We start from the raw sequence: 12,241 nt of genomic DNA on the forward strand, positions 1-12,241 counted from the left end.
ACAGATCCGCAGGTCCTGCCAGGAACCTGCTCCAGCGCAGGGTTCCCACGGGGTCACAGCCTCCTTCAGGAACCCACCTGCTCCGGCGTGGGGTCCTCCACGGGCTGCAGGTGGATATCTGCCCCACCATGGACCTCCCTGGACTGCAGGGGGACAGCCTGCCTCACCAGGGTCTTCACCACGGGCTGCAGGGGAATCTTCGCTCCGGCGCCTGGAGCATCTCCTCCCCCTCCTTCTGCACTGACCTTGGTGTCCGCAGGCTTGTTTCTCTTACATGTTCTCACTCCTCTCTCCGGTGGCTGTTTTCCGCGTCCCAACTTTTTTTCCTTCTTAAAAATGTTATCACAGAGGCGTTACCACTATCACTGATTGGCTCGGCCTTGGCCGGCGGCAGGTCCGTCTTAGAGCCAGCTGGTATGGGCTCGCTCTCTCTCGAACACAGGGGAAGCTTCCAGCAGCTTCTTACAGGAGCCACCCCTGTAACCCCCCCCGCTACCAAAACCTTGCCACATAAAACCAATACACAAGTCTAAGCTATGAGACTTAGCAGTGTATTTTATATCTATAGGAGTGCAGGAAAAAAGGAAACTGAGAAGGTAAAGAAGGAAAGATGAGAGTATTTTTAGAGAAGTGGTGGGGAAGTGAACAGGATTTTTAAAAGAAGCAATGGGAGTTGTCAATAAGGCAGAAAGAGAGGGCAGGAGAGGAGAAAGGATAAGATAAGCATCAGCTAACTCTGCCAACAGATCAGGATAATGAGGTAACCAAGGAAAGAAGAGTTTGGGCATCAAGGAGCCTGTTGCTCTCTTTTTGCAGTAGAACTGTCAGTGTGGTTGCTTTGAAGTTTTGTATGTGTATATATTTAGGCAACATCCATAGCTAACTGACACATGGCTCTGTGTGTATGCATAAATGTTTCATTTCAGTATAAAACTCTATGGTTGGTATCGGAGTAAAGAGAAAATTCCCAAATCTTTCTTGGTCAAAACTTGTGGTTCATTTCTTTTAACAGGGCTTTGTATATGTAGAGAAACTGTAATATGTAGTGCAGTACAAAATCTGTCCCGCTTAAAAGCCTGTTGGAAAAACCAAGCCCATTGGAAATGATGCCTTTTTATAGATCTTTTGATATTTAGCAGGTTTATCTGTTACTTTGAGTTTACTTGTTACCTGTGCATTTTAGTTTAGCCATATCCTTGAGCAGACTGCTTTTCTTTTATGACACTGGTATTTTGGCCATCTTTGAAACAAATGTAACAAGAAATTCAGATTTTGGAGTTTTTTGCAAGATAACATTTCTCTACAGTATCTAGAATCCCAAATATCAGAGCACTGAAAGCCTGATAGTGTCCCCTGCGTGAAACAGATTTGACCGATTTCTCATAATCTAGTGCTGAAGGAAAAGCGCACAAAGTAGTGAAATATCAATAGCAATTTTTAAATTATTTTGATCATTGAAACCTGACCCTAGTTGTTATAAAGTAGGTTCTGTGATTTTAGCTATCTGAGGCTGTACTTAAGCACCTAAATAGAAATGACCTATTCTTCAGAGGTGCTCAAAAGCAAGGGTGGGTATAACGCAGTGACAGGATATGATGAGGGGGGTGATGTTCTCTCACCAGCAGGAGAAAGAAGGTTATTTTCCTAGAACTAATCTGTGTGGTCGGGAGTGAAGCAAGGCGAGCATCAGGATAGCAGGAAGGGAGGTGTGGATCTGGCTTGGTGTTGACAGGAAGTTGAAGTGTACCTCAGCAGCTTAGAAATAATGTACTTCTGAGCCCATATTTCTCTGCCTCAGAGTACACTAATATTTTCAGGTGTGAGCATTTGAAGTTGGACATGTAAAGTGTATGCATTGATTCTTAGGCTGAATGACTTTTCTAGTCTCCCTGTAATGTGTTTAAAAATAAAATTCTGTAGGTGTACATAAAGTGATATGGTTTACATTTAACTTATATGTATTTATATAATATCTGTATGTTTAAAAATAATACACCCAGAGTTATGATAATCGTTCTCTTTTTGGACATTCCCCGTCAGGGGAAGTTATGGTTTGATGACTTACAGTAAAGAAAACATGAGCATACTAGCTAGCTGTGGACGTTAAAGTTCAGGATGAGGCTGTTGGAGGTTACTGTTCCAACCTGAAGGGACATAATAGCTGTGCAAACAAATGGCATTAAGCGTAAGTCCCTGGTAAGTGCCTAGGATAAGAACTGTGTTCAGTAGTCCTGCATCCCACAGTGGAGGAGGAAAATGCCGAGGACCTGCTAAGGACGGACTCCTCCTTTGGTGGTGCCTTTGTAGTGCTTCCTCTGCTATTCCTTCAGTTGGGGGGTTGGCTGCCCTAGGCTGAGCAGCACACAGAAACATGCCTGGATAGAAGAGAAGTACTCGGTTGTAGGTTAAAATCTTTTTGGCCAGAGCCGCAGTTGTTGATGTACAGCCAAGTTAAAAGGCCCCAGTGAAAATCTCTCATCTGTAGTGGCCAGTACCTACGCAGTTGCGTGTCAGCGGCATCAGTGCGCCGCGTTGGATGAGGGAGGCTCGGCTGTGACCCGGCCGTGTGCTGGAGGTGCATGACTGCTGTCAGGCTGGGTGACAGAGGTCATTGGTGGCAAGAGAGAGGGGCTAATTAGTGGTATGGAGCTAATGCTTTTTTAGCCTCTTCTCTTCCCCTTCCTGGTAAATGCACATTTGTAGTTAATATTTTGGAGACAGAGGCCAAGAGATTGCTGCTCAGAAAGTAAGCTGGGATGATAAAAAGCTATGACCTACGTTCTTGCAGTGAATTGCTTATATTCTGTTTATCTGTAAAGGGTCATTGTTTCTTCTTGTAGACGGAATAGTTACATCTACGCTCATAGCTGGTTTTGACTCTAAGCACATGCATTCCCAGCAGGACGACAATTACAAAACAAGTGATTCGTTTGTACAAGGAATGATTTGCAGCAACTAGGTCAGGCAGTGGCTTCCACAAGCTATGTTATCATTGGTTGCTGTTAATTTTTTTGCCATGAAAATAGCATTGGAAATAGCATGGCATTCACAAGAGTTGAGGCTGAGAAGTTCAAGGTAAGCAGTGTACAACACAAGCCTCTCTAATGTTTTCTCAATTCATTGAAAAGCTTAGGTTCCACATTTTGCTCCTACATTTTTCTAACTTTTCCTTTAAAAGAAAAAATGTTCTTTTTTTGTTGGTTTTCTTTTTTTTTTTTAGTTTCTCCGGGAGTGATACAAAATGGAGCTCGAGTTCTGAGTAGAGGAATATTTCCTGGAGCCAGGCCATTGCCAATCAACCCTATAGGAAGCATGGCTGTTGCAGTAAGGTAAGTGTGGCTTATTGCAGGATCTTTATGAAATAAATTGGTATTTTGCAGAGAATGTAAAAGTATATGTATATGTAAGCTCTGGTCAACAGATACTTCGCTGCTTGCTAACACTTCTGAGGTTCTAAATGAAATAAAACTCTGCCACCTAAAATTCTTGGGTTATCATTCTTTGCAAGATAGTTGTAGCATATCTGTCTGTTGCACACTGGTTTGTAAAAAGCACTTTTATTTTCACTAGCAAATTGCAGGCCGTTTATAGTGAGAACCTCCTACAGTGACCTGTTTTTCTAAGTACAAATGCTTTTTCCTGCTCCTCCCTTGCTCCCTTTTCCTAAAGACCTTTTCCTGGATTAAATACCAGTGAGAAGAATAACAGTAATATTAAAGCAAATTCTGAAAGATATCTAAACACGTCGTTGTCATTTTGTTATTAACTTAGGTCTTCGTGAGGCAGTTTGTTTCACTACAGTTTCTATTTCAAGGTTATACCAAAACATTCAAGGGTAAAATGTTGTTTGAAGATACTCAACTCTTTCAGAAAGCAGGGCAGTAAGAGACATCTAGTGATGACAATAAGAACTGTGGTTCAGTGGTTTGCTTTACTTAAAGCAGTGGTGGTTTATTGGTGGAAGAACAATTTGCCTCAGGTGTAGCTCCATTTTCAGTCAGTCACAACAGAGATTAATTTGGTCAACTGCGCTGCCAGTGCCCTTCTCTTTCAGAACTCTCAGTATCTGCAGAAGCTATTTCAGCTCAGGCAGTTGGGTATTCTGGGTGGGGTTTCATAATTAGTGCTGACCCTGCTTCGCTGGGCTGTTGAAATTACACCCTCTGATCTCAGTAAATGGCTGCAAGGCAGTGAAATAAAGTATCTTGTTAGCTACTTACTCCATTTTTATTCACTTGGGATTTTTTTCCCATTTGCTCTTTATTTTTTCATCTCTTCAGAATCGGTGTCTAGCCCTTTGGGCGCGCAGTATTTCCATCCAATAAATGGAGGGGGGGGGCGGGGAGAGAGAACCTATGACATTCATATACTCTTGATGCTTAAAATGCATAGAGGGGAAGGCACTAATTGGAATGAAATCCATATTTTTTGATGGGCAACTGTTTCAGCTGGTTTTCACATTTGCTACACTGAAGGGATGCAACCCTGAGGGTCATCCTCCAGAAGTCTGCAGAGTTCCTCTCCATCTCATTTTACCACAGTATGGCCTTGCTAGCAGTGAGGTCAACTGTCTTCAGTAGCTTTGCCACTGGTTTTAGCCAGGACTTGTATTCTGCTCCAGTGGGGATTGCAGGGCTGTGGGACTACTGGATCGTTAATTATATATAATTTTTATGAGGTGTCAAAACTAAATGGCAGACATAGTGGTCAGAATATTCTCTCTTGAGTTTATCTGCTTTTCCTGCTTAGACCCTGTTTCATAATCGGGGTTGACTCAAGGAGGAGATAGAACTGTTTTTCCTTCCAGGCCACTTGAAAACTTCCTTTTGTGTAGACATCCTCAAATTGCTATGCCGGAAGGCTGTCTATAGTTAAATTTTATGTTTTCTGAGGACTAATTCTCATGTTTTTTTCCAGCAGGTAGAACAGGATCTTTACCAGCTACTTGCTAATGTAGATTTGGGAAATTAGGGATTTTACCTCTTCCCTTGCTTATGTTCTTTTTTGCTCTGTCTCAGAGAAAAGCATTTATAATTAGTTAATGCAGACATTTCTAATTCTTTTTGTTCTCTTCTCCAGCCTTAGGCAGTATTAGAAATAGCTTGCTATGAATATATTCCTGGTCTGCATGATGTCTGCTTATATTTAAGAGCTCCTGCAGTATCCCCTCTTCTAATTCTTGTAAGGGGGGCAGGGGGAAGAAGAGGCTTTGAAAGCTTTTAAGAAGTTAGGGGACTCTGCAGTAGAGCAAGTTCAGCAGGCAGTTTTGTCTTGTTTCTCTCAGGGAGAATAAGATTCAGGATTTCTTTAGGAGGAAGGTCAGTCTGGATGCATGATGCCTCTTTAGAACATCATCTGGTCCTCTCCAGACTAGATATTTCTGTTATCAGTTACTGTAAAAATGACACCCTGTTTCTTGGTGCTTACCCCTCTCCTCAGATACACAGGGCTAAATAGGAACTGTCATGTCAGGCTTTCATGGCATCTCATGAGAATAAATTCTGCTTATCGTGTGCAGCAGGAGGAATTTACCACGGCATCCGTGCAGCCTTCTCCTGTTGCAGTTAAGAGTAGGAGTACTGCTCACACAGAGCTGTCATTCCTGCATAGAGGAGATGCTCCAGGCAGGCTGGCAGGGGATGTTTTTAGACCTGTTCAGGTGCAGGAAGGTTGATTTCTCCTTCCAGCTTTCACCAGGAAGGAGATCTGCTGGGCAGCCACAGGAGGTGGTGCAGTCTCCCGTTACAGTTATCTGCAGAAATTGTGTGCCTCTGCCTATATATTGAAAAGCCAGACAGCTCTTCCCAAAAAGTTTTTACTCAAATGTATATTTTCTTGAGAAGAGTTCCTTCAGTGCTCTAAATGAAAGGCCTAAAAAAGGTGGTTTTCACCATTCATATAGGGAACTTAGTATTTTCTTGGTAGTGGATCCTTGCATAATAAATTAAACCTCTTACTTCGTTTTCTTTAGTTACCATATGTGGGAGTTATATCTTCTTCTGTAAAGTGCTGGTCTTCTGTTGGCACTTCCTTGCTGTCTGAGCTCTTTATTTCATTTCATGTTTATTTCGTCAATATCTTAATGGTCTTTGGTTTTGTTGTCCCCCAAACTGCATGTGAATAACTTGCAGTGTGTCTTCCTATTGTCCAGACTGCCATTAGTGTCACAAAAGAGTAACAAAAAATTTTGTCTTGTGTTAAATTTGCAGTTTTAATTAGGTGGAGTGTTTTGACTATCTGTTATTCAGAAAGGAGGCCAAAACCATAGCACTGGACTAAGATGCTGAAATCTGTGATTTCTGGTGTGTTAGCTCCCATCAGTTGGAAAGTTTACTGTGCTATTCTTCTTCAACAATGTGACTGAATGTATTAGCGTATTTTGTTCCTGCACAAGGTATTGATATGTTGCTGTTCCCATGTAATTATATGTAATTACTTTATTTTATATATATGAAATAAAGTACGATTGAATTTAGTAGTTTGGATTAAAAAACCCTACTGAAAAGTATTTAACAAACACAACAAATCTACCACTTTCCATGAATAAAGAATAGCAGTTGAGGAGAGCATCATTATGTTGTAGTGCATTTGGCTTAAATTGCACAAATAGGCCTTTCGTTCCAAACTAATCTACAAATGGAAAAAGCATCCCACACTATTTTTACTTTGAAAATCATCCTCTGGTGTTAAATCTCCACAGCAGAGCATAATTGGATGTGTTTTGACAGTAGCTTTTTATTTACTTTATTCACACCACTTTTAGCTTGTTTACCATCCATATTTTCCATGTTGCGGCTGACAAGTCTAAGACCCACCCAAAGACAGCAGGGGAAAATAACGCTTCAAAGCTGCACAGCGTGTAGCATGTCTCTAACATGAGATCCATCATAAATATTTTTGGCAGACCATATCCCCATACAGTTCCCTGAGAGAATCTAAAAGCAAATGCAGTGATAGTCTGGATATGTAGAAAAGAAAATACTGACTTACAAAGGTATTGAATGAAAGCAAGCAAAGTCAGCGGTGCCTTACATGCAGCAAGGAGTTGGTTGTGCTTTGAGAAGGTGAGCTCTTGGTCTTACTATGTACATCCATTGGAAAATACCTTTTAAATGTTTACCTAGGAGGACTTCTGTGTCCACTTCAGTAGGCATAGTCTCTATCAAAGTGGCCAATGCATCTGCCGACCTGCATCTTGGCAAGGTGCAAGAAGCTCTATCGTATATAATCACCTTCCACATGGGTAAGGTGTTACCAGTTACACCAAGCCTTTGGAGGAGCAGAAGCTTGGAAGCTGATATAAAATTAGATCTGTTTGAACTACGGTTTCAGTACATTCAGCAGACAGCCTCCACTGTGATGTTTGTGCTTTTCTTCGGTTATCCATAGTGCCTGAGTGGTTTGTGTCTATGTCCACATCCTGTCCACGTCCTACAGTAGACCTACTGAGCCTAAGCCTCATCTGCCTGAGGTGGGAAAATGCACTGAAGTGAGGTTGGTGGAATTTCACCCCACAGAGAATCTCACCAGCTGTGTGGCACAGGCCTTGTAATTTGGTCCAGGTTATTCTGCAAAAGATGTTTTACAAAATATCCTTGGTAATTTTTATGTATTAGGCGTTTTTTTCCTTTCCTCTGCCCCAAATGTTCACTGCTACAGAGGCCAGAACAGCGTTCAGATGGGCTCCCAGGGAATCCAGGGTTTATGAAGCTCTGGTCTTCAGTGCACTTTGTACTGCGTAGGCCATGCTTCCCCATTTTTTTGCCCAGATTAAGGTGCTGTTACACCCGACCAACAAGGCTTAATGGCCTGTTCAGCGGCCTGTTCTGATGAGAAGGCCAAATGAAAACCCCATCCCGTAACAGGAGCCAGGAAATGCACATGAGATGGAGGTGAAAAAGGGATGAAAGAGTTTGCAGCTACCTTAGTGGGAAACCTTAAGGAGCAGGTAAAACCTTTAGGATTTGTGAAGAGCTAAGCAAAGCCAGTCCTGGTAAAGATGCTTTGGCTGGATTTGCTATTCTCTTTGTTTGTCAGTGCGTCAGAAATGTCAGGATGGAGGATAGCGTAGACTTCATTGCTTAACTGCCTTTGTTAGCTCATATTTCCCTAGAATGAATCCAAGCTATTGTTTCAGGCTAGCTGAAAACTTAGGGAAAACTTCTTTATATGCCACTTATACTTAGGTAATAGGTTAAATTACTTTTGGTAGTGTTTGTTAGAAGTACTTTGGGTTTTTAAATTATCGCAGGTTAAAAATAAAAATTAATGGGAAATTACTTGGGTTTTTTCCCCCTTTTTCTGAGTTTTCCTTTCTCACCAAACATTTGTAGCTTCTCAAGGAATTTCACAATTATCTGTAAATTGCAAACACAAGCTTCCCAGGGAATTTCCCTAAGTAAAAAATTTTCCATTCAAGTTTCCAAGACAAAATTTTCCTTTTCCTAGGGAAAACAAGTGCATCTGCACTGGCAGAGCTACTGCTCTTCCTTTATTCTGGGAAAAAAAAAAAAAACAAAAACCAAAAAAAACCCAACAGAAAACTAATAGAACACCCCAAAATGCGACACTAACAAACCTTACCTACTTCCCTACTTCATCGTGAGTAGATTTTAAATTACCTGTTCTCCTGCAATTAATGCCACAGTTCCTTGTGCCGCTTCTGATCATTGGGGTGTGACAAGAATGAGTTTTGTGCCTAACTTTATTCGAAGATGGAAGATTGTTATTTATGATTATTTTTACTTCAAATTTATAGGGCAATTACTAGATTATTCCTCAGGCCTAGCTTTCATTATAGTGACTTTATTTCTCATGCTGGCTTTATTTTTGCTTATTTTTTCCTCCCTTGAAGCAGCCATTGAAGCAGTGATTAAATAAACCAAACATAAGTAACATGTGCAGTGTAGATGCCAAAGCATAAGTAAAATTATGTACTTACATTATCTGTGAATGATTATTTTTGCCTAGGTAAGGGAACTGGTAGATACTTCCTTTTATAAATTCTTCATCATATATTCTTAATGTTCTTGCTTATTGCTGGCATGATCAGCTTAACAAACCCCAAATCGCCCTTGTTGCATTGCATTCCCCTTCCCACCTGTAACAGGCAGGATGAGTTATCCTTGGCAGCTGAAGGAATCCTTCAGTAACTAAAAGGACAAAAATACTGGCTGACTTGATTATTCTTTTTTGCAAAATCCAGAGGGCTGCCATTTGTGTAAACTTCAGATCTGCTGTTGATACTGACAGAGTGCTCTTTCTGCTGGCAGTTCATGACTCACATTTGCTGTGGTCCTTTGCATACAATTATGCTGTGAAGTACCTTTGTAAGAGCTGCTATCAATACTGTGACTGACTTGTTCTTGTTGACTTTTAACTCAATAATCCCTGATAGAATCTCATCATACAGCAAGTGAGCACCACTTTTCGTATGTTTGCTCATCCTCCTGTCTGCTGGCATGTAGTGGTTTTAAGTAACAGTTCAACAACCTGTAGCTCAAAGTTCTGACTGTCTGAATTTCCCTTTGAAATTACGTTACCTATACAGTGAAAACAAGTGTTGGGTTGGTTTTTTTTAGCAAACCCAGAACCTGTCAAAATCCACAAACCCAACTTACCCGTACTGCTTTCTTCATATCCTTTAACTGAGCTTTTCCAATGACATACCAAAACTGTCACCTGTGGGTATACAGTGTCTGTCATCCAGAAGGATCAGAGATAGACAAGGTGATATTTAAACTCCACGTAGGTTTGCTTTGTTCATCAAAAGACCATACCTGTCTCTGGTGTGGAATACAGCAAGTATTTTTCAGCAAAACTTTTTGCCATTTTGCAAACATAATGTGATTACCTATCTTTTTTTAAAGCTAGTTGAGAAATTTAAGGAAGATATGTCTGGCTTTGGTAAAACGACAAGAGACTTATTTTCATCTCATCCTGAGGAAGACCCCTTTGAAAGGCAGAGGCACTAATACTGTGCAAAGGACGTTATTTCCCTACTGACTTGAGATCCAGCTGCTGAGTCCCATCTGGCTCCTGATGACATTAGTAGCAGAACTCCTGTCCATTAACAATGGGAATGGAGTCAGGCTTTCAAAAGTCCGAACTTACCTCTACAGTGCTTGAGGATTGTGTCACTGCACTACAGCCAAATTAAACTATTTTAAGAAGAATCTGTGCATGGTACTTTTATCTGTATAACTATGGTTAAGATCCCTCAAGCAAATCAAATGGTACATGTCAGTAGGATGAAAAGCTCTAGAGACTGTCCCATAGACTCCCCTGAAAGGGCAAGCCACTGCTTTAAAACGTGAAAAATACATCAGTTTCTGGAAATTTTGAAATAAAGTTCTGAACAAAAAAAGAGGGTAAAAATAAGGTATTACTTGAAATAAATTTCCCCTCACTGTTATAGTAAGCACAGAATTCTTAAATATCTTTTCATCCCCTCTGTAATTTAAAAATAATCCAAACATCAGAGCAAGCACTTGTTTTAAAAATCTATTATTGTTTCAGTAACAGAGTTACAACCAGAACTGTGAGCAAAAATAGATTCAGCTGGCCAAAATCTGTCCCCTGAAACCCAGGGGAGTTCTGTCCACTGATGATCTAGATTGAACTAAGTAGATCACAGATTCATTTCTTAGTGGGAGTGTGACTGTATAAGTGCAATATAAAGCTTTAGAATGTCTCAGAAGTGTGTGCAGAATATGAATGGTTTAGATACTAGTTTATTCAACTTATTAATCTACTAATATCAACTATAAGTAATTCTTCATATCTTATGTTTGAGCTATCGTGTATCAAAATACAAATCAGATTAATTTATTTTCAGGGTACATGACTTCTGATCTTGTGAATATCCTAAAACACTCTGCCTGTATAACTTTTTCATTTCTGCGAATATCCTTTGCTAATTCTCTCCTTGACCTGCTTTCTCTTCCTTTTTTATTTCCCAAGCAGAACTGGTTGGAAATCTTTCAAAATGTAAGTGAAAACCAAAGATTTTTCTGAGATGCAAATGCTATCCATTTCCTGACCAGTTCCACCATAGATGCCTTTCTTCTGAAGTGTATTGGTATTTCTTTTCCTGCCATTTTTTTTAAGTGATTTCTTTTTTGCACCTTTCTGTGGACTTCTGTTTTTCTTTGTCATCATCCCTATTTGCAGTCGTTCCCTGTGGGATGCTAACCCCATAGTAGTACACACTCCCCCAGGACATTGCTTCTGTAATCCCCAGGCCTTTCATTGTGTTTTTATGCTTTTTTGAAAGGATTGGGATCTGGAGTCAGTCCCATGGGCAGAGCTTTTCAATCCAAATTATAGCCCCTTTATGTAAAAGCAAACACAAGAGACTCAAGAGTGGGGCAAATCAGGGATGTCTTTTTGGCGCATGGTTGCTCTGCTCCGTGGAACTGTAGCTTTCCTTTTATTGATAGTCTCTCAGTACAAACTTAAGAAATAGGAGTAGATCTAATAACATGAAAATGGGCATCTTGATCCCATCTGTTAGAAGCCTTGTTCACTAATAACCTAGTCAGTAGGAATCCCATTTGAGTTCCCACCTATTCTGTCCTGTGTTTGTTTCCTTGGAGCAAGAATTTATTGCTATTTTTTTAATGGAAAATTGGTAGCATGTGATTTTTATTGAGCCACATTGCTCTGAGTATTAGCTGCCTAGTAAAATCAAGTAACTTTAATTTTATGCTAATTTATGATAATGTTTAACATCTTTAAATGTAAATTTACCCTAAAAATGAAGAATCTGTCACTTAAAATGCATCACATGCTTCCTTGTAATGACTGATCTTAAGGAGTTGGTTATAAATTCACCTTACAACTAGTTTAGTATGGATGATTTCTTCTTTTAAGCATTTGGCATCCTCTAATGACAACCCCTGCAGTGGCAAACCATCACAGGGTAAATGCAGCTGGCTTGCTGCACAATCATGAATGACATTGCATTTAGTTATTAATAATTGAAGGAGCTTTGTGTATTCCTTCTGGGTTCTGTATATAATTTATGGATCATAAACCTACCCAAAAATCTAGGGGAAAATAATTTTGTTGAGCAAAAGAGGTTGGCAAGAGGCTTTCTTTGCTAATAACTGGGCCTTCTATTATATACATTTCTTTGAAAATACTGTAAATAAGAACATTTGGAATGCCTGATTAATTTGCTACCTTCTAGCATTGTCCTGTCATAGGTTCACAAAAGCCTGTTTCTTATCACAGCAAG

General features: G+C 40.2%; 1 protein-coding gene across 8 annotated transcripts in view; it reads left to right on the plus strand.

Moving 5' to 3' along the window:
* The window catches only part of FOXN3 (forkhead box N3), a 217,365-nt gene that overhangs the window by 196,319 nt on the left and 8,805 nt on the right, over positions 1-12,241 (plus strand). For 5 of the 8 annotated variants that reach the window (XM_069783664.1, XM_069783667.1, XM_069783670.1 and 2 more), the window contains 2 exons: positions 3,221-3,329; positions 10,966-10,989. In XM_069783664.1, the coding sequence (XP_069639765.1) occupies positions 3,221-3,329; positions 10,966-10,989 (133 nt within the window). The remainder of the gene's footprint in view (positions 1-3,220; positions 3,330-10,965; positions 10,990-12,241) is intronic. The other 3 variants (XM_069783668.1, XM_069783669.1, XM_069783671.1) reach the window with 1 other exon arrangement.

Source organism: Haliaeetus albicilla, chromosome 5, assembly GCF_947461875.1.
Source record: "Haliaeetus albicilla chromosome 5, bHalAlb1.1, whole genome shotgun sequence".
Lineage (NCBI taxonomy): Eukaryota > Metazoa > Chordata > Aves > Accipitriformes > Accipitridae > Haliaeetus > Haliaeetus albicilla.